General features: G+C 39.0%; 2 protein-coding genes and 1 long non-coding RNA gene across 4 annotated transcripts in view; 1 reads left to right on the plus strand and 2 right to left on the minus strand.

The window, feature by feature from the left end:
- The window catches only part of LOC144657296 (inhibitor of Bruton tyrosine kinase-like), a 33299-nt gene extending 32852 nt beyond the window's left edge, over positions 1–447 (minus strand). Inside the window, exon 1 of one of the 2 annotated variants that reach the window (XM_078517626.1) lies at positions 4–447. In XM_078517626.1, coding sequence (XP_078373752.1) covers positions 4–312 — 309 coding nt within the window. In that variant the 5' untranslated portion in view covers positions 313–447. The remainder of the gene's footprint in view (positions 1–3) is intronic. The other variant, XM_078517627.1, reaches the window with a different exon arrangement.
- A 107-nt stretch (positions 448–554) lies between these two features.
- Positions 555–20824, plus strand: LOC144657300 (uncharacterized). Its single transcript, XM_078517633.1, has 15 exons — positions 555–860; positions 9255–9393; positions 10029–10211; positions 10940–11098; positions 11687–11782; positions 12871–12988; positions 13150–13331; positions 13927–14043; positions 14389–14454; positions 14969–15078; positions 15319–15382; positions 15514–15607; positions 15950–16061; positions 20359–20419; positions 20634–20824. Exons 1-15 carry the CDS (start codon positions 817–819, stop codon positions 20703–20705), a joined length of 1617 nt encoding a protein of 538 aa, XP_078373759.1. The 5' UTR covers positions 555–816; the 3' UTR covers positions 20706–20824.
- On the minus strand, positions 2885–8668 carry LOC144658856 (uncharacterized). Its single transcript, XR_013571795.1, has 3 exons — positions 8341–8668; positions 4305–4355; positions 2885–3285 (listed from the first exon to the last, which is right to left on the minus strand). It is a non-coding gene; the product is annotated as an uncharacterized LOC144658856 (long non-coding RNA).
- Positions 20825–22521: the final 1697 nt, after the last annotated feature.

A 22521-nucleotide genomic window follows, 5' to 3' on the forward strand; every position in this document is an offset into this window, starting at 1 on the left:
TACCTGAATTAGCTTGACAGTGCAGTCTAAATATCCATAGAAGACGCTTCTGTGCAAAGCAGTCCACCCTGACTCCAGATCTTTAAATCCCACATCGACAGCTTGATCTTTCACCAACCACTCCAAGATGTCGCCTTTGCCGCAAGACGCTGCCAAGTGTAAGGCGCTCCTACCAAACTGATCTGTAACGCGCGCAAAGTTCGAGCAAACTCGGGGCAAGATTGCGCGAATCTTCGCGGCATCTTCCTTTGTGATGGCAGACAAGATCAGCTCGGTATGCTTAACAAGGCGACATTTGGGTGTGCAGTCCATCGTGGATGGCTTGTTTTTGGACCATCGTAGCTACAGGAAACACATTGCAACAGAATTGGCGAAAAAGCCAAGAAATGCGAAATGGTTTATCTCGATCAAAACGCCGCCATTTTGAATCGACACGTAACATGTACATTGGATCGCGGGCTCGTTTGTGAAAAAATATGAGACGGCACCTGATTGGTCACTTTCGTGAATTCTATATCTCGACCAATCATAAGCGTTGTTAGTTTATTGATCGTTCTTGGAGATTCGTCTGGTTCCTATAAACAACATGGAAGCAAATTAGCAGTGAACTGTTCATTTCACATGCGAAATAATTATCAAAACCTAACGATATGGTTTTACAACCGCATTGATAACTGCTTAATCTATGCCGGACTTAATCTGACATCTTTTTTCTGTATATCGTGTATAGAACATGGTGAAACATTGCAGTTTACATGAATCCAATGTTTGTTGACACGAAAGTTTGAAAGTTACAGCTGAACGTACTGAGAGATCATGGACGATCGTATGACTCGTACGCTGTCAAGAAGTCCCACCAGGTGAGATGAATATAGTGGAACAAATAATTATCTCTTACCGCGTCTAATAGACACGGTATGGTTAGAAGGAAAGCCAGACTGCAGATATTCATATTGATAAGGATTATAAAGTCAAGGGAAAACATGCTGTTTCTGGACGAAAGCTTGTCTTTCCGGCCTCACCAGCTAGTTTTCATGCATATGGTTCCTGTAGTTCGCAGATTTAGATATAAAACGAGACAAAAATATGTAAAATTTCAGAAAGGTATAATACAGTATGGAATACTTAATATATAGATTTAGGCAAGCCTAAAAGCGGAGCTCCCCAGTTATTTCCCCTTAATAATTTTTTAGACTGTTTTTTATTCATGTTATTTTCTTTATAGATGATATGTATCCCTTTTCACCATGAACAACAGCACCAAATACGAGTTAAAAAATCGATCAATCAAAAATATCATTAGTAGTCCATGCATAACCTTGGTTCTAAAGATACACTCGCAACTCTCAAAGTTAAACAAGAACAAAGAAAGGGTTGCTCTAGAACATATCCATACCCCCATCATAACTGGTATGTTACAGCTGTACATAGCATACAACTGGAAAGTTTTGCATGTAGCCTCCCCCCCCCTCCCCCAAATGGGGGCCCTATACGATGGAATGGTGACAATGACGGTCATAGGCGTACAGGGGGGGCAGTGAGACATTTGCCCAAAAAATTCTCGCAAGTTGCCCAAATTTTTACGAAATAGTCGAGAAGAAACGAGGGTCAAACGATGCACTAACATAGGCTTACAAATAAAGTGAAAAATTCTTACATAAAAATCTATCATATGAGCTCATAAAAACACGTTAAAAGAAATTGCTGTCTTTACCATTTCGACGGCCGAAGATATCAACGATACGATCCATGTTATTGATGACAAGTAATAATTTAGGCCAAGTAAAAAACAAATGTTTCTCGTCTGGATTTCTATAAAAAAAAAAGAGAGCGGGCGGACGCATTTTTAATTTAATTTAATTATTTATTATTTTGTTGCATTCCATACCCGTGTTCTTCGAATAATATCGATGTTTTTTTCCTCTATCGCCAAATTATCCAGGCCAGAAGCGAACTTCCAAAATAAATCCTGCCTATCCAGTACTGACCCAGCGTAACAAGGATTTAAAGTTTTGGCCTTAAATTGTATTAAAACGCAGACAAAAGCCATGTCTTACTCCGTACAAAGTGAAAGTAAACATTGTTGGTTTTTGCTCGTTCAAAAAACAAATAATAGAAAAAGAGAGCCGGCCCCAAAAAATGAAGCGGGCGTTGACAAGAAACATTTGTTTTGTTTTGTTTTTTTACTTAGCCTTACTGATACGTTGTCGCCCTATCAGATGCTGCGGAGGTAAGTTTTCAATCTGCGCAACGCACTGAATGATCGTTCTGCAGAACACGATGTAGTAGGTATCACTGCATGGATATGAACCACGTAAGGAAACCCTGAAAACTTATCAAAAAGATCAAATAGATCATGTAGCCTAATCCGCGTACACGACGAAAACTCGCGCACATTTTCTGCTCGGCTTCCAGAACCTCGCCGTCGATTTTGTAAAATTTAGCAACGCGGAGAAACTTTTTTTTATCAGGTGTTTAACTGTGACAGATATTTGCAGTACAGTGCCCAACAGTAAAAAAAAAAACACAAATATAAGCAACCACTGTCTCATGTGAATTTAACTGGCTTAAATACGCCTACTTCAGGTTAAAATAAAGAATATCTCTCTCTCTCTTCGAAAACAAAAACTTCTTTAAAAACTAGCTTTGCCCAAATTTCTCTTGCTGCCCAAAAATTCTGAGTTGCCCAAAATTTGGGGGGGCTGCAGCCCCCCTGCCCCCCCCGGCCCGTACGCCTATGATGACGGTCTTATTATTGCCTAACACCAAACTGGAGTAAAAGGTAGTGGCAAGCAAAATATTGACATTCTGTCATTCTTCCAAATAGGGTCCCCAAAACGATAACACATTTTTCCTATATATGAGTCCCTTTGCCGAATGCCCTTTGCTTAATTACATGTAAACTTAGCAAAAATTCTGGAGAGGCATAAATACTGTTTGTTAGTTCTTAACTCAGGTATAGATTGCTTGGCAAAAATTTTACCATTTTACCATGCATTAAGAGATTGATGAAATGTGTATCTCATTATCATAATTACTGTTCTTTGCAGTGTGGGCACTGGGAATTAAATGTTTAGATAGCAGGATGATATTTTATGTACATGATTGTAACTTATCTGGCTTTATTTCATTAACTTTAAAATTACACCTGTCCTTATAAATAAATTGTATTCTACACACAGTACATTTGTACATGCAATGAAGAATATAATATAATAATCTGATTGTTCATTTATCTCTTTCTGGGTCTGCAACTCTGTGGAAATTCTGCTACTCGTGTTAACCCTGAAAGGCAAAAAAGGCATAAGATTTGTTGATGATCATTGGCATCAAATGAATGTTTATAATTTTAAATTAGCTTAAATTGTTCAGAACACTCTGCAGATGCATAAAAAAGAGATACCGGTATATTTTTCCAATTTTTGCCTGGGCCAGAGACTGTGTTGGGGGATATGTTCAGAACCATAAAAATCCTTTGACCTACTGAAGGCATGAATAGTGCTATCAATAAGACCTGGCACACGAATGAGCTTTGGTAGGTGTTTTGGGGTCAAGCACTGGCTAAAATTCATGATTTCCCTATTAAATGAGGTGTCTTAAGACTCTTATATTGCTCTCTGACAGGTGCTGTTAAAGGCAGTGTGATTTATTCCATGAAAGCTTACATATTTTCCCCTTTCTTAGCGATGTAGCTAAGAAAACACTATGCTGGCTCATCAACAAGCCCAACTGGCTTTTCTGGCCTTAGCAGCTCTAAAAGTTTATCAACTTTTTGTTGTCACGTAAAATTTCAGCTGAGTTAAAATTCTATTTCATTATTCGCCTAGTACCACAACAAGACAATTATGTTAAGTTAGGGCTTAAGCTTACATGTAGATATATATTAAAGGTTAGCTGTTAACAAGCGGAATTTGAACAGGTCAATTTGCACTTCTCCCACAAAATAATTACAAGTATTCCAGTAATTTGTCGGGTCAGGTAGCAGATCTTGTTGGGTTTTTTGCCCTCCTACCCCTCCCCCATCCCCTCTTTTTTTGAACAATGAAAACATTACATTTTGTATGTATATTTACATGTACGGCTACATGTAAATTGTGTATATAAATTCCTCAATAGGAACCACGATTTTAAGGAAACATAAACTTACCAAGCAGTCAAAACACTATCATTTTTCAAACCCCTAAATTTTACACTTAAAAATCAAGTTTCATGCACTAAAATAAATGTAGATTCACATAAATTAAACTCTGTCACAGAGCATTTAGAGAAGTAAAGGTATAAACTGACACTAATGTAATGCTTACCTTCATCATCACAGACATTAACTGCACCCCTTGAATTCCTGTTTTCCCTCACTAAAAACAAAATGTACACATATCAAAAACCCATAAAAGGTATGCAAATCCTAATATAGCAAGATTTAGAAATGCAACAGATATGCTTATAATTATGAAAATAATGATGAACTCAAACTGCCTCTTACAACCTCCATAAATACCAGTCACTCAATTAACCTCGTAAACCTTGATGTACATTTGAATGTACATGTATTTTAAATTTGCTTTAAATGATATTTTCCTCATTGCAGACAGGCACATTTTAAACTTTTTTTTTATTTCAGGATTGACAACTAACCTGCTACTCTTGTAGTAATTCAGGCAAAAATATCTGATTAGTCACTGCTTTAGGCTGGAAAACTTTGAAAGTATTAAAAAATTGTACCAGTCACAACCGTCAAGATAGCAATCCCCCTCTGGTTGTCCGGGGCAAGTAGATTTTCCTGTCAAACAATTAAATATATTATAACTGATCAATTTGGTTGTTATAACATAAAAAAAGTTCATGATCTTACACATAACAAATACCCAATTCCCTCTATAGCGCGCGCCTGCAGGGAATCACGGTAGTTGTATTCATCAAACCATGCGCGCATAGGCGTACGGGCACCTTCGGACCTGGGGGGGCGGAGACCTTGTTGCCCGAAAAAAAAAATTGGCATGGGTTGAAAGCCAAATAAAGAGGCATATATAATATGCAAAACAAAACGTGCATTGAAATAGTTTTGAAAAATGCTTGCCCGTTTGCTAAAAGGAAACGATGGTACTTTAATTAATTTCGTGGCATTGCCCGAAGGTGTCAATGCACTGAATCCTTTTTCTTCGGAAATATTTATTTATTCACTCTAGTTCAGGGAAAAAAATTATTTATAAAAATTAAAGTATTTTGGGGGAGCCAATTTACATTGTTTTCCCCCACCTTGAAAGTTACACAAAAGCGTGCAAAACATTTTCAGGGATAAATGGATCGAAAATTCTGAGCTATCCCTAAGAACTTAACATTTGAGAAAAGCATCTGCAGCTTCATCACAATTGTAATAGCTTTGTTTCAAGGTCTTACACTGGGTCCACCGCACGCAAACGCTCAAGCTATGGAAAAGCTGATTGTAACTGAATCAAACTGAGGGGTCGCACAGAATTTTCGAGGAAAATCGAACATGATGATAGCAATTTGCGAGAGGAAACGAAATCAAATGAATGAGAAATTTGGACTTTTGAACCACAAAGCTCGGTATATTTCCAATACTTTTCCTGTTAATGTAATTCGTTTTGAACGTAATTTTGAGATTCATCGGCTTATTTTTTTATTTTTTTGCTAGGCTTATTGCCCGAATTCTAAGCATTTTGCCCGAAAAATTTCGGCACTGGGGGGGCTGCAGCCCCCCTCGCCCCCCCGCCTCGTACGCCTATGCATGCGCGAGACTCAGCAACGTGTATCGTTGAAGCATCTTTGCCGAGTCTCGCGCATGGTTTGATGAATACAACTACCGTGATTCCCTGCAGGCGCGCGCTATAGAGGGAATTGGGTATTAGAATCTGTGCTTTTTTCTTTATTGTAATTTATATGAATCCAGGCGTAGTCAATCGATAGAAATCGATATCTCAAATCTGTCTGAATACAATCGATATCTATTGATATCAATCACAAATTGATAATCGGTAATCGACAACAATAGAACTCACAGAAAAAATTATTATCATTGTTATTGATTGATAAAAGGTGATTCCCAAGTATTGCATTGCACATCCTTACTGCGCAGAATTTTACGCGTAACTAGCATGTGCACATAAACGAAATGGCGGCTTTTTTCTCTGCAGCTTGGCTTGCGCGAGAGAGAAATCATCATTTTCTCGTAAACAAGTTCGGTGACCTATCATTTTTTCTCTTAGTTCAAAAGTAGTGACCCGGGGAAAAGGTTTGATACGGGGAGGCTCCGCCCTGAGGTCCAACCCCTTACCCTTTTATATACCATTTTGACAGAAAAAGTGCACCTTTCGTATACCTTTTATTGAAAAAAGGTAGCCCTTTCACATACCTAAATGACATGACATATACCTTACACAGGAAGTCTTAAATTCTCATTTTTATGTAGTGTTAAACAAATATACAATACAGATACAGCCGTAAGATGCGTCTGTTCGAAATATTTTTATTAAAGACCCCTTTAAATACCTAAATGACAGATTTCCCTACCCTTTCACATACCTAATCTTGTGAAATTCCTACCCTTTTATATAACTGAAGCGTGAAAAGGTACCCCTTTCGGGGCGGAGCCTCCCCGTATAGGCCATTATAGGGATTCCCCCCCCCCCCCCCCCCGGAGTAGTGATCAAATTCGGGCGTGCAACACGAAATGACAAAATCGCGAAATAGCGAAATGACAAAATGATACTGAAGATAAAAGCCAAAGTTATACGATATTACCGTTCTACTGGAATTTTCATATGTTGCCGAATTTATCCTTGTAGATAAGTCCCGAAAAATAAAAGAAACTGCAATCACAAATTCTCCGTCATGTAGATTCGTCACGAACCTATGGGTAATTTGGATTCCAGTCTCTCCCTGTTAACAGGGCGCAATTTGATATGCCTAGGACATTCTTGATCGAGATGTCGGCATTTCGTTTAGACATCGGAAGAAAATGATTTGTTTATCTCGTACTTGCCACCCAGTCTCGGCTATGAAGTAATGCTTTGCAAAACCGAACCTACTTCGCGATAAAGTTTATACACGATATCAGTGGCAAACGTTCTTTGTACAGAAATGGAGTAACGTTCGATGTCTAATAATATCAGTCCTTCGCAATCGATACAATGTAAGCTCTGTAGTACAGTGCAGATACTGATAGGCAACTTGGCAAGTACTAAATGAAAAAAAAATATCCTGGTTTGCTGCGACCTTTCAGCAATACGTTCAATTTGGCATTGTGATAAGTGACAAGTATTCATTATATTCCTGGGCCACAACATTGAAATGTTCCCTTGAAATAATTCAGTCTAGACATGTAAACAGTTCTGCCTTGAAGTTCAAAGGGAAATCAAACTATATTATTTACGAGTATTTATCTTATCATTTTGCCATTTTGCCATTTCGCCATTTCGTGTTTTAAACATGCCCATCAAATTCTTTCTATAAAATGAATACAGATCAATTTCTATGGCAGAATAATACATTATCACCGAAAAGGTGCACTTTCAGCAGTACTCGCAAAGGAAATATAAGGAATTATATGGTAAATACAAGGTCTTCCTGCTCCTAAATGAATACGGTGACCCCCCATTTTTACTTCAAAATTTAACTTCCCTTAAGGTAAACAACCAACTGGCAAAGTTTAGTTGGAAATCTATGAGCAGTTCTATTTCTAGGGAATTACCTTAGAGATATAAGATGGCTTTAGTATTAAGTAAAACAATACGAAGATTGATATCGATTGCTATGGATTGTTATCGATTATCGGTTTATGGATTGTCTACGCCTGGAAAAATATGAATAAAATTATCAATTTATTCCCAGAACAGCTGTTATCAGATTATAAATTCAAAACTTTCACAAAACATTTTCACTCACTAAAATAAGGAAAACTAAGCAAAGTTCTCAGTAAAAAATAGCATATATAGGACATTGAGAAAACTATATTTCGCTAAGGCTGCCAGCTAGCAATGTCCCCTATTGAGTCTGACTCGAACACATTCTTACAAATTTGCAGATACACGTGTAAATTTTGATCTTGTAGTGTAACTGGAAATTTGCTCTTTCCAACTTTTTAAAGTGTTGTGTTCCTCCTACTTCGGTGATTTAACTACAGGATAAACAAATTTATCGCAGTAGAAGCTGTCTGCTTTGAATACAACTCGTGTTTAAGACAAAACGAATTTCAATAAGGTTGTATCACTTGTATGCCCTTGTTCTGACATACCGGTTACACGAACGAGTGCTATTAGATGGAATGCTTGTTAATCCAAATAACAGAAAAAAGGAAAAACAATAATAAGCTTAGCTTACCTTGTTTTCGTAACGGGATTTTGTCTTTGACCGTCTTTGCTTTAAACTTAACAAGTAGCTTGCAAGATTTACGTCGATTGCGATCGGTCACAATCTGTTTTTCTTTGGCTGCTATCCCGGGATAAACGAGGAATACATCCAGAAATAATTTATCTGTAATAAACTGCCGTGTGCTATCGTGTGCTATTCAATCGCGGAGTCCTCTCGGTGAACTTATTCGTACGCTTGGTAAATCGGCATGTTGTGAGTCTGTTTCCTGACTTTTAACTCTGAACCATAATCAAAATTCTGCTGTTAACCTTTGCCGTTTCACGAAAGTTTAGGTACATGTATCTAAGCCGAGCCGACAGCAACCAGCGGACCTCCCCAATCTCACTTCCCGCTTCATGTAATTCCACACAGAAAAGTACTTGCGCCCGCGATTCAATGGTGAAATGTCACTTGGTCAGCGGTCAACTTTAAAAAACATTCAACCTCGATGTGTTCTACATCTGAGCCCGCGATATGGTCATGTGATACTGGTCAGCGGAAACCTTGATTTGACAGCTGTCAATTGGCCATAACAAAGACGTCCAATCATGTATATAATGATTTTTCCCGCCAAAAGACGCGGGTTGCCACCGGAGCCTAGCTCGTTCCCAGGCCTAATCCGTACGGACGTACGCGACAACCAAAATTTCTAGGTTCGATAGGATACTATTTGCCTGCCTATGGGGCTCCGCACAAGGCGACTTCGGCGCCTTGGGAGCTCCGCTATTAAAAAGAGTGGGAATGGGTACTATTGAAGATGAGGTTTTTATTAAATCAGCCAGGACTACAAGCTTTTAGACAAATTTCATTTACTTTATTAATACATTCACTGCCCATTTACTGCACATACATTCAGCAGCTTTTTGTTTGCATCCATCCTGCAGGAAGCATCTGCAATCTACCTTTCCTTCCATGATGGAGGACTACATGTCAGGCGAAGAGCTGTCCAAACATCTTGGAAGACAAATGTCAATTCATAATGAGAAATACAAGGAGGGAGACTCAGAGGGAGAACTTGATGTGGTAAAAACAATTTACCTTTGATTTTTAATCCTTTGCCCATTATTTTAGTGTACACCTAGAGGTGTTGGTACTGCTTGGTGACCTACACATACACGTGCCATGCACTGTACAGTCAACTCTCTCTCTCTCAACAGACACCTCTATAAGATGGACACCTCTATTACAAAACAGACACCTGATGTTGGTTGCATCCCTGCTGTTTTTCAGTCAGTTTACTGGCTGCCACTTCTCTAACAAACCTCCAGAGTTAAGACCATTTTAGTCGCCATGGCGACTAAAATTTTGGAGCTGGTCACTAAATTTGAACCCAAGTCGCCAACCTGGTGATTTATTAAAATTGAGAAGAAGGATTGAAAGAGTGAGCTTAATTTAGGGACTAAAATTTTTCACTGGCGACCAAACTTGAGCAGTTGGTGGCCAAATGGCCACTAAGGATAGACATAAACTTGGAGGGTTGTCTAAGATGGACAGTTGAAGCTGGTCCCAATGGCGTCCATCTTAGAGAGAGTTGATGTTTCTAAGCACAACACTCTAGATCACTAGGCTTTTCAGTGTTTGGATCTAGACAGTTAAAGTAACTCTCATTACCTGGGCAATTATTCTAAAAAAATACTGTTATTACTCCTTTTAATCAGTCCAAAGAAAAGAAGAAGTTAAAAAGAAAGAACAGTAAACTCAAAAAACAGCAGTCACATCATGGAATGATTCTACAGGGATCTGATCAAAACCTTCTTCAGATTGTGGCAACTAGACAGAGTGAGGAAGAGGATGTGCCTGATGATGAAGAACAAGAAAATATAAAGAAGATGAAAGAAAAAGTGAGTAAACAGAAAATAAAATTTTCAAATTTATGTGAAGCCTTTTCGCTACAGTTAGTTACATGTATTCATGTATTTCTCAAATTTTATTCCATAAAACTTTAAAATATATAAAGACTCCTAAAGCATATGCTTTATAAGCTATGGTCACACCATTTAGCCCACTCTTGTCCCTCTTAGCTCGCTGAGCCTGGCTAGGGGTAGTAGCGGCTCTGGGACACATGATTTTATTAGCAAGATCTTTAACTACAAAGGGAATTTAAATTTAGCAAACCAAATCAACCGTTTCAAAATCCCTCTGTTGTAAGGGATTTTACTACAGTTGATTTGATTGGCTAGATTTAAATTCTAGCCAATCAGATCATGTGTCCCCAGATCCACTTGTTCCTCATGCCCCAAGCCCAGCAGGCTAAGTCTGAGGCTCTGGGGATGAGAATACCTTTAGCTTTAAGCCTTCAGGAGTTTGTCAAGTTTCCTTAATAGAATGCCAGTACCCACTTACTCTGTTTTTGTCAGCTGGAAGGAGACACTGAGAGTTTTAAAGGTTTTTTCCTAAGAACACAACACAATTGACCCTGGCCAGACTGGTTTCCGCTTGAACCTGGGCCACTGATTCAGAGTCCATCACTCTTGTTGACCATAAGGGCACTGGAGATAAATCCTCAAGGACTAAGCACTAAGTACTACTGACCAGTGATGGGTAACTTAGACACTCTCCTTATTTTTAGGAACATGATGAAATGGTTCAAGGTCTCCTGTTGCTACGTGATTACATCAAGGCAGAGTACAAGAAAGCATTGCAGGATAAAGTGGATCATCAGAGGAGAAACCTTCAACAAAGACAGAGTAAAATAGATGAAGAAACAAGATTGTCAGAACAACATCAAGTATGTACATGTACACATGTACAATAACATCAGGGCCCTAATTTAGCTGTTTAAACAAACATTATTTAATTTGTGTTAAGCTAGAGTGAGGAGGGAGGGGGATTGGAGTCAGGGGATGGGCATAGGCAAGGCTGCAGCCAAACCTACGTGTACTGTAGCTAAGATTTTCTGTTTAAATGCCCTATTCCAACTGAAGACATTTTGTGATTTGTGGATGACCAAAAGAGTCACCAAACGCCTTTGGACCTCAGTGACACCCGGATTCGACTAAGAACACTGTCAAATTTGTAATACTGTACAATAATCACATACCGGTACATGTTAAAAAATGCACTTTGATTGGATGAGCAGTCATTTTGCATGATTATAAATGTAGGGCTATGAAAGGCAGTCATTAAGTTGGGGGTTTTGGGGGGGGGGGCAGTAATTTTGGTTGGCTTTATTTTATGTTTAACAGTGACATATAAAATACATGTTAGAGCACTTTGTGCTTACATACATGTTCTGTTACTTTAGAAGGATACAATGGTTAAAAAAGTATTTTATTTTATTTTACAATGAACTTTTGAATTAAAATTTTATCCACAGCAAGAGATGCAGCATAAGGTTGTCCATAAGCTTCCAAAGTCTGTCCTTGTTAATGATATCCAGTTCAAAAATGGTTTACAGACAGACTATTACAAAGTAAGTAACACAACAACACACAGCTCACTGAAAAAACAATTCCCTACCGAAATGATGTAATAAACGCTTGGGGCATCTTTTAAATATTTGGGGGTCCTAGCTAGGGTAGGAGTCTATTTCTGCGCTAATACAAAACCTAGAGATGTCGTTCGAAGTTCAATATAGACGTTCATCGTCATCGGGGTCAACCACGTTGGTGTACTGTAGCTGGTCTCTTTGATGTCGGAGTTAAGCAAGAAACTAACTATATTGCGTGATTTTATTCTATGGATCATTTCCTTGGTTTTTGAGGTGATTCTTCGAGGGGCTATTAGACATGGGGCGTTTATAAGAGGGGGAGCGTCTGATAACGCTTCACGGGAGGCGTTTATTAGATACGAGACGTTTATTTGAGAGTGGGGGTTTATTAGATTTACGATATGTATCAAGCAAACTCCATGACTGTGTCAGACACCTGTGCAATAAACTACAAACTGCCTTAATGTTACTGATTTTCCTAGTCTACAGTACTGTAAAAATATATGTTAGGAGTAAGATGGGTTCTCCACTGTTTGAACGAGCTTTGATTTCCATTTTCTTGTCACTAAGTTTTGTCACAAAAATATAAGCTCAACTTGCAAACAAGTGATCTTTTTACTCTTTTTATCTTAGTACTGAATTTCTGTATCTAACATCGTTCTTGCTTTTATCGTTTTTATCCTTTTAATCCTATGCAATTGTAAGCGCATTGAGAATTTTAAATGCGCAATAAGAACCTTTTTATTATTATTATTATTATTATTATAATTATTATTATTATTATTATTATTATATTATTATTATTATGTTATGTACTTAGAGAGCCATAAAGGCGTAGAGTTTAGAACATAGCATAGAATACACTTTTACAAGCCCAGTACGTGTTCATTCTAAACTTTATGCTTCTACGGCTGTACGTTTTCATTCTAAACTCTACTCTTCTAGGGCTCTACGTTTTCATTCTACACTTTACGCTACGTTTTCATTCAATGGGTTGTTGTCCGATAAGCTTCTCTGTAGTTCCTGTAAATATTGCCAGCAATTTTTTAACCCGAGCTTCTTCTTTCTAGATAATCAGTCTCGAAAACCAACTGAAGAAGGAAGGATATCTCACCAAGAGCCACGAGATCAAAGAGTTTTGGGACTTTATCACAGTACCAGAAAATTTGGAAAATGTTTTGGAAGATGGTTTGTCCATTCGCTCAATTACTTTAACAGCTCTTAAAGCCGGTTTTTCTCTTTTAATTGACAGACATTGTTATTACTAGATGATTAATAAATACCTGTAGATTGTTGCATTTTAGTGTAATCTACTGTCAGTATGATTAAAGTTTCTTTATTTTAAACAGGACATCTTTCTTGGGAAAGAATTAAAAACTACCACAAAGAACACAAGATGTCATTAGCGACCCAAGGAGAAATAAACACAATAGCGAAACAGCCAAAACTTGGCCGCAAGAAAAAGTTAAAAGGCGCGGCAGCAATATCTTCGTGGAGAAGTACGACGCATGGGATCCGAACAATACTTACAGTAAGTAAATGTTCAACAAATCCCATGAACTTGAAAATCTTTTGGAGAAAAAGGTATACTGTTGTAAACTCCGAACATACCGTAACTTGAAGACTCAAACAAAAAATAGAAAACAACTGATTCCTGTGAACATAGCATGATGTAAATACTCGATAAAATTTGGGAGAATTCGAAAGTTCTTATGAATAATTTGAAACCCCTCGCCAGTTTGGAATTCACACAAATTTTTCCCTCTTATTTTATTTGTGCACATTTTTTTTCTTTCTATTTCATAACTGAAGTGCTTTCAAAAACCGTATAATTATCTAAAAACTTCACCGTTTCATAAGCACTGCATGCAGCGAGTGCACGCAGATGTTATTTCTACTTTTTGTTTTTAAAACACGAAATCAAGCCTAAAGAATACGCGAAAACCTTGTCCGATATCGCAAGCTTCATGTAAAGTGCAAGTATTGTATTCTAGCCAGGATTAGCCTACACCGTTTTATCATTCCAAGATGATCTTAAACATGAACGCGCTGGTGGTTTGACTACAAAGTTCTGCGTTTTTAATGCGAAATCGTTTTTCTTGTTACATTTTTTTTTCTCTTTCAAGCCGTCCACTCCTCATTCTGAAAGTCGCAAGTCAAGCTCCCATGCTTCAAGCGGTAAACAGAGAGCCAAGAAGACTCCACCGCCATCAGCCATTCCTATAGAACAAAGATTCCCTAAGGTAAGTTGGGCATACTAATACGAGATGAGAGCGAGGAACACAAAGACAGCCGCCCGAGGAAGGAAAATGGGGTGGGAGAAGGGGGTCAGAAACACTCCCCCCACCCCTTCCTGCGGCGGCTCGGTTTTCTCGTACCTTTCGCTTGCGCAGCCTTTTGTCGACCTAGAGTTAAGGTATTTTATTAACATTCCGTTTTAAATCTGGAGTACCCGTTGGCTGGGGAAAGGTTTACATGCAAATTTGGGTTGTTGTACGAAGTCATAAAACTTGTGATGCAAAATGTCGATAAAAAGTGTTTACATGTACAATTGAGCTCTTTTTTGCAATTTGCTTGAACCTGTTTAGGTTGAATTTCCTCCATTAGCGGCGTACAGATTGGAGTTTGGCGAGCGAGAACCTGACCCTGAAGAGGTAAGAATTGAATTTACTCACGGTAAAAACCTTACTTGAAATCTTACGGGAACTACATTTAACTTTCTACGATCGTTATGAGAACTAGCCTGATACATACACACATGCATACTCGTGACATAGACTTTATTTTCTCTCGAATTTTAGAGTAGCTTATAATATTATTAAATGTGTCCAAACAAAAGTCATGCCATGAATGTTCTTCTTTAACTCTGTAAAGTCACTTGTTCTAATCGCTTAACTTCCGTGCTTTTCTGGGCATAACAACTTTGCTCGTTCTGTGCTATTGTACAAAGTGAACAAGATGCACTGCGTTGCAAATTATAGCTTTCAAGAATATTACAGCCTTCCGTCGAATTTGAACCTGTCCAAATTTTCATGGGAGTCGACGAGAGTTTTCACTCAGTTGATGTCAACTGTCGCCTTGTGTTCTTGGTTATTCCTGTCCTTAATTACGTTCTTAAAAAAATTTACTGTAAAAATACTGTTGGCACTTTTCTCGGTCGTTTTACAGGTTAGGAAGCAAGAAGAAGTTTATAAGAGACTGCAGGCAAGAAATGGTCTCAAGAGAACATTAAACACAATGTTTTCACACGCTTTGGCAAATAGGGCAGCTACTCAAAGGTTAGCCAGATTAATTCAGTGTGTTGTAATTACGGCAATTCGTTGAACATCATCCCTTCTCTCCGCCTGAGCTGCATTATTCAACGAATGCTTGAAATATTATATTGTCAAATATTTTGTTCCTGAAAATGTGTAGGGTGTTGTATGAAGAGAATATCCCTGATTTTCTTCACACATGTATTTATTGTCTGAGGTATAATGTATGGATAACTGAACGTGATTGTTTTCAATTTGTACCAGACTGATGGACAAGAATGAAGACTACAATTTCGAAAGCCTTTCTGGAGCTTCAAACTTGGAAGAGGTAATTTGTACGATTTGGGCAGAAATGTCTAGACAGCGTTCATCTGTCTCTGTTCGTGAACTTTTTTAAACACAGATTGATTCGTATTTTATCAGAAACAGGTAACTCGTTGACTTTTTTTCCAATTTCAGTTTCACGACTTACATGTAGCTAGTGTGCAGCTTAAACCAAGTGTAAGCGCCAACAAGAAACAACGATCTAGAACATCGAGCAGCAAAAGTAAAGGTGAGCTTGCAAAGTCAAGTGGTTGGAAGAGGGGTTCCTTCAGATTGTTTGCAGGTGTAATTAATCTAACTTATGACTTTTACAAGGAGTAAATTATGACTCAGTGAGAGTAATGAGAATGGTAAACAGAGTAATACAAAGCATACAACGTATCATTCTAAGGCTACTACTTTTGATTGTTATAGTCGCTTAAAGTTGTTGTCTAGTGAGGGAAAAGTTTGATCATTTTGTTTTCTTCATAGCGGTTAATTATTATACAACACAATCTTAGCTCCTGTTTTTTTTCATGATCACATGATGTATGATATATCTTATAGTTTTGTAATGTTTTATTTGTTATAGAAGGAAAGTCACGAGTTGGAAGCCACAAGAGTGTTAGTAGAAAAACAAAAAGCCCAGAAAGTCATAGTCCAGACAGAAGCGATTCTAACCTGTCTCTTTCTTCAAAAGAAGAGTAAGTATTTCTTAACTCATATCTTACCAGAGGGTGTCAATGGGGTGTAGCTATAGTCAGTAAGCAGCTAAAAAAATGCTCCTTAGTCAGTAAACAGCTAAAAAAACGCTACTTAGTCAGCAAGCAGCAAAAAAATCGTTTAGTCAGTTAGTTGACATGATTTTGAGTCCTGCAGAGTCTTATAGTGGTTCCCAAGTGCTGTCGCACTTTTTCCAGCTTGCAATGTTCTTGAACAGTACATCAAATCAGCTTGAAGAACATTGTTTTTTTAAAAACCCAGCCTAACCACTACCCTAATTTGTCTTCCATTTCGAGTTGTCAAGATGGAAGGAACCAGAGCATCACTCTCCTCATCATCATCCTCAGACAAGTGAGACAAAGATAAACTGGAATCAGAGTCAGAGTCATACTCTTCGATAAATTCCTCTTCCTCTCCTTTATTAATAAATTAATGACTTCTTCCACATTGCTTTCAAGAGGATCTTGTGGTAGGCTTAGCCCGTATGCTGACATGGGCAATGTGCCAGCTGAAAATTTTGTTGATTGCTGCCTAACAGTAAGCTGTCAAACACACTGTCCATGTTCACTCGCCCATTCCCTCATCTTTGCAATGTTCACCTTGTCTATGGGCACTACTGGGATAGGAGTTAATTTCTCAATAGCAGACAGATCCATTGCGAGTTCTGGAACTGGATAGTAGGATCTCCGGTGGGTGAAGTATTCAACAGTTCAGTTTGTTAGTCGCTTGATAAATTCTCTCATTCCCAGTTTCCAAACTCTCGGTAGTAGTCTAGCAAACTTAGCTAAACTTGGTGCTGGGTGTTTCATCTTCGTAGTTGCGTGAAGGTTCTTTACCACCAAAGTCAACAGAGACTGTAGGTTGATCGCGTTTGCAGCATCTGGACTCATGAATTCTTATAGTTTTAGAAGACATCTAATGCTGTTTAACATAAGCTCACAAGATTTCATGGTCTTGCTGGCTACTGTGCCCTCTGGTTCATTGGTGATTCTTTCTGAGCCAATCTGCAATTTTATTGTGGATCTGGGACACATCTTTTGAGGACCTTGTAACACCCTGTAGACAGGTTTGCGCATCCGCAAGGGTAGAATCCATACCTGTCTGGCCTCGCAAATGAATTCCAAAGTTACGAAATAGGTCCCCAAGGTGTGTTAGGAATTCACCCGTACCGTCCAAAGGGGTTACAAGCTTGACAAGAAATATTTCTTTCTTTTTTATTTCACAATAATCTTGTTATTCTCAAAAAATCTTCATTTCTTTTTATCAATTTCTAACTTTTATTGGTCGGCTTTGCTCCATATACGCTTAAAAATCACATGCTTTTATACGCTTGTCAGTTAATATTTTGTAATTTATACGCTTACGATAGCGAAAAAAGTCCTTTATACGCTAAGCAGTTAACCCCATTGACACCCTCTTACCAGAAGCCGATATATCGGCTCCTGAGACACGTGAAGAGTATTTTGGCAATAAATGACGCAATTGTTTGCCAGAGGGGGTGAAAATCAATTGACAACTAGTAAATAAGGAAAACCCACGATCACTGAGGAAAGAAACGTGGATGAGAGGATTTAGCGAGATTTTTAGCGAGAAAATTATCGTGCTTGTGTTATTTGATCGCCAGTAAGTTTAAATGCCGCTTTGTTTATGCGTAAAGAAAAGTTGGAGCGGATTTTCGCTGAAGAAAGTGGTTCTGAGAGTGAATTAAGCCGTTCGGATTTCAAATCAAGCTATTCCGATACATTCAAGCGCTATTTTCACCACGATCGAGAAGAATATTCCGAAAATAACAATCCACGTGGCGAAAGATCAAGTTTCAGTGCTGAAGTGGAAAATTCAAGCAGAAATGAGCCGAAATCAGGCAGGAATAACTCCTGGAATGATGGAATCCATGTACGAGCATAATTAGTGAACTACTGAGGCGATAACAATCGTCTATGCAAATTTATGCCTGTCGCGCGTTCTGTCACGCAATTGCCGTGACACAATTATATCTGATTTCGACGAATTTTGTGTCTTTTTCGTGTACTTTTGTATCTTTTATCAAAGGCAAGGAACAACTCTAAAAAATTACGACTATATTTGTTGCAAAATATAACAAAATATTCCCAGAACGCCCTGTAAAGTGAGAAAAACAAGCATTTTGTGACAAATAGGGATGAGTTTGTCATTATTCTGTTAATAATTAACTTCAGATATGTAAAATATTAACCCTATCCTGTAGAGTAACTATCGAGGATCCAAAATATATATACTTATTCTGTGAAAGTGTAATACTTTCTAAGTTATGAGCCATTAAACGCAACCTATTCCACCCGGTCTTTATACCTTCAAAAAAAGTGGGAGTCGGAGGCGTATAATCAGAAGTGCAGAGCGTAACGATCTAAAGTGAAAATTAAACCGACGAATTCGTAAGCAGAGATTCCGTTCCGCTTCTGACTCTGTCGCTTATGATCCAGTGAAGACCTGGGCCTGAGAGGCCGGGGGGGGGGGGGGGGGGTACTTGACCTAAGTTTAGGTATAGGGGTGCCGCTGGAGGTTTGAAACCCTGACCCTGTTTAGGACAATAAAAACTTAAAATGCCTATTCTAAGACCCTATTTAGGACAAAGGACAACATCAACAATCATTTACGCTTTATTGTGATTGCGTCCCATATGCGATGTTTGAAGCATTGAAATGCAACAACACCTATCCCACCGAATAAAATAATGCTTTTTTATTGAAGCGAAAGCGAAAACAATGTAAATACATGGACGACAGTCTTGCAGCCATACCCTGAATAGGACAGCTTCAGGCCCTGTTTAGGACAGAGAGCTTGAAATTATATACCCTGTTCAGGACCGGAGGAGTCAAAAACCATACCCTATCCAGCGGCACGTCCCCGTATAGGCCATATAGGGGAGTGCCCCCCCCCCCCCCCCTGGGCTGAGAGGTAGCAATGTGATTGATTTGTTCTTCGGCTTCTGCTTGTACACGACTCCGACAATCTAGTTTTCACTGTATCATTAGCGACGCAGTCATGAGCAGAATCGGAAAAATGGAAACATTCTGGTTTTCTGACTCCGATACCGTCGAGATTACGACTCCCCCTTCGACTCTGATTTTGGATTTTCACTAAGGTCGTCAGCGCTCTTACGACACCGATTACAACTCCCACTGACTCCTTCGGTAGTGCGTAAAATCAGCCTTCATTGCCCATATCAAAATGTTATTTTTATCTAATTACTGTTAGCACTGAGAATTTGATATCGCATCAAACCCATCCATTAGTTGTCATCTGTCTGCTCAAAAGTGTTTAAGAATGAGGGCGATAGTCCCGCGAGTCAGTAATTAGGCATCGCTTCTGGAGAGTTGCGTGACGTGTGTTGCGTGACAAGCCAAAAAGTGACGTAAGAGTGAAGGCACTGTAGTGTTCTTCGTGTTAAGAGGAATGGCAAACTTGGATAAAGTGAAAATAAATGAAGAAGCGTTCTCAAGTTGAATACTCGGAAAAAAGATTTTCCGAGTTCCCCCAACGGGAGTCGAACCCATGACCTTCCAGAATACCGGTTGGACGCTCTAACCACTGAGCTATGGGAGACTCGTGGTGAGCGAGGTCATATACCTGATTGAAGAAACGTTGACCCGTGAAAAGCCTAAATGATAAACGATGAGACCCAAATGTTTACTGGGAAATCGGAAAAAGTAATCGTTTTCTGTTACAGAATGAACATTATCGTATGACAGGTTGCATAAATCATGCTCTTAAAGCTCTCAAAGAAAATGTTGCCTTGATTATAAATAAATGGAATAGTACTAAGCTTACCAATGCTGTCTACCCATTATCCCATTCGGTCTTATCTTTTATGGTTTGAGCTTTTCAGGGGTCAACGCTTCTTCAATCAGGTATATACTAGGTTCGTGTTGACAAATGAACGGTGCATGTTTAAAGCAGAGTATAAATATTATATGTGGGAGGCGTGGTTACTCAATGGTTAGTGCGCTCGACTCCGAGTCGAACGGCCCGGGTTTGAGCTCTGCCCGTGGCGCTGCGTTGTGTTCTTGGGCCAGACACTCTCATAGTGCCTCTCTCCACCCAGGTGTATAAATGAGTACCGGCGAATTTAATGCTGGGTGGTAACCCTGCGATGGACTAGCATCCCATCCATGGGGGAGTAGCAACACTTCTTGTCGCTTAATTCTATGGAAACTGGGATAATCTCAGGCTCAAGAGGCCCTTGGCTCGGACGCAGACTTAACTATCTTTTGTTCTAAATATTTTTTGGTTTCTTCACAGTTTAATAGTAGAGCTTCCACCTCTCACGCTGAGCCAGCTTTCTACTGATTGTGTCGTCAAGGTATGTACATTTACAAAAATATTTCCAATCCCGTTTCATTTCCAAGCGATGGAAATTGCCGTCGCAACGCACGTAACGTTTTCGTTGACAACAGCTCTCATTGTAAACTGATAGCCTGAGGAATTTTTTTCTTTACGCACACTTTTAAACTGACTTGTTGTGAAAAGATAATACTTTTCAGTTGTATGACATTTTGTTGTTGATTCTTTTATAGGAGGCCAAAGGTCTTAGTACCTTCTGGGTCAACCCAATAGCGAAGCGAGATTTAAACACTTGTGAAGGCTGAAACTTCGCGACGAATTAACCAAGGGAAGAGCCGTGGGAACGAGGTTGACGACGGTTATGCCGCAACTGGTCGCCTGTGGGAACGAGGTTATGAAGGAAGCTTTGTAGGCTGTTTATGTGCAGAAGACAATTCCTCGCCCAATTTTGAGAGAGAGAGTTTCTCGAATAACCCGCGCCATGTTTACCATTGGTCTCGCTCATACGTCATACTTCTTGTCAGAGAAAAAAAAAATTACACATGTACAGTGTAAATAAATAAAAGCATAAACAGTGTTTCAACTCCACGTTATCTTTTTCTTCCGTATAACATCTCTCGATTATAAAAGATAGTTTCATAGCTACATAGTTAGGCTCTTACCAATAGTGCTCGTAAAAAAAGCATTTAAAAATGCTTAAAGCAGTGCTTGTTTTTTGCCAAAAAAAGTGCTAAAATAATGCTATTTTTTTAAAAAAAGTGCTCGTGGGTTTCATAAAAATGCTCACTTTTTCCAATTTTTTTATCTTAGAAAATTACATTTTTCAGAGTTTCAGGTACATTTTTCAACAACAAAATGTAAGGATCAATGTTTGATGTCAGAGTACGCTCTCGAGCTATCTCTGCATTGGCTGGCTGACTTCCATTGTTCCTCGATGACAACGTGGATGACGACATCTTGGAACGAGTGTGATAGACTGAGTTTCTAAGAAGTAGTAAAACACTCCGGTGCTTCCCAACCAGCAGCTCCAATTGGAACGAGTGTGATGGACTGAGTTTCTAGAAGGCAACCCCTGACGTATCAAACTATTCCCCAGGCCTCCTCGACTCCTTTGACTAAAATGAGGGCAAAATGCATCTTTAGACGCCATAAACAGTCAGATTGTGCTTTTTAACACAAAATTATACAAATAATCAGTTGAAAATCCAAAATAATGCTAGCATTGCATTTTTGGAATAAATGTAAAAAAAAATGCTCGCGAAGCCAAATAATGCCAAAAAAGTGCTAGCACTATCGGTAAGAGCCTATACATAGTTATATTATAGAATGCAAGTAGGCATTCTGGGGAGAGTGGGGAAAGATCGTGAGGGTACCTCTATTAGATTCCCCCCGCCACCCTTTGTCTAAATTAAGCATACTGTGAGCATACACATATTAAATGTTCCCGTAAGCGCCCTGATGCGCAAAGACGCAATAGGGCGCGAGAAGGACGTCCGCAATCATCTGATTAGTTTCTTTACAAGCCGGAAAGAGTTTGTTCCGGGGGAAATATAAAACATACCGGAGGTTCTCATCAATTTTCACTGTTGCTCTTAGACGACAACATTTGAAATGCTGACTTCTTGTCACTATCCCCACCGAAAACAGCTAGGACTTGTAGTGACCGTTTACTGAAGCAGCACTTGTACTATTTGAACAGCTGAAGGCATTGCTACTGAGCACTTCAAATCGATCTCTGACGGGGGTATTCGTGTTATGTTTTTGAGCTGCTCATTTTACTCTCACAGTGCCTCTCTCCAACAGGATTCAGTCTGCTTAGTGAGCGTCAGCTACAAGAAACCGTACTCAGTCCCCGCTTACATTTCCCATAACTCTCCCCGGCCGTCAACCTCGCTTTACTCGTATCCAATCTCCCCTCACCCGAAAATCAAATAAACTGCATACAAAGACGACTCGGGTGCAAGGCTGTTCTGAAAGGAGAGAGAGAAAAAAAAGCGAGAATGCTTGTGATTATCCTGATTTTTATGCGCTGCGGGTATGTCTCCCGGATTTTTCGTTCAATTTAAAACTAGTATCACTTTTAAGATCAGCTGTTCAAATTAGGGCCTTTGTCAGTTTACT

This window comes from Oculina patagonica, chromosome 6, assembly GCF_052425735.1.
Source record: "Oculina patagonica isolate OP01 chromosome 6, crgOcupat, whole genome shotgun sequence".
Classification (NCBI taxonomy): Eukaryota; Metazoa; Cnidaria; class Anthozoa; order Scleractinia; family Oculinidae; genus Oculina; species Oculina patagonica.

Bases quoted from the DNA above. Each gene is read 5' to 3' on its own strand.
- LOC144657300 (XM_078517633.1), top strand. From the start codon at position 817: ATGGACGATCGTATGACTCGTACGCTGTCAAGAAGTCCCACCAG. The intron at 14,044-14,388 runs GTAAGTTGGGCA...GAACCTGTTTAG, and splicing joins TAGAACAAAGATTCCCTAAG to GTTGAATTTCCTCCATTAGC. The intron at 14,455-14,968 runs GTAAGAATTGAA...GTCGTTTTACAG, and splicing joins GAGAACCTGACCCTGAAGAG to GTTAGGAAGCAAGAAGAAGT.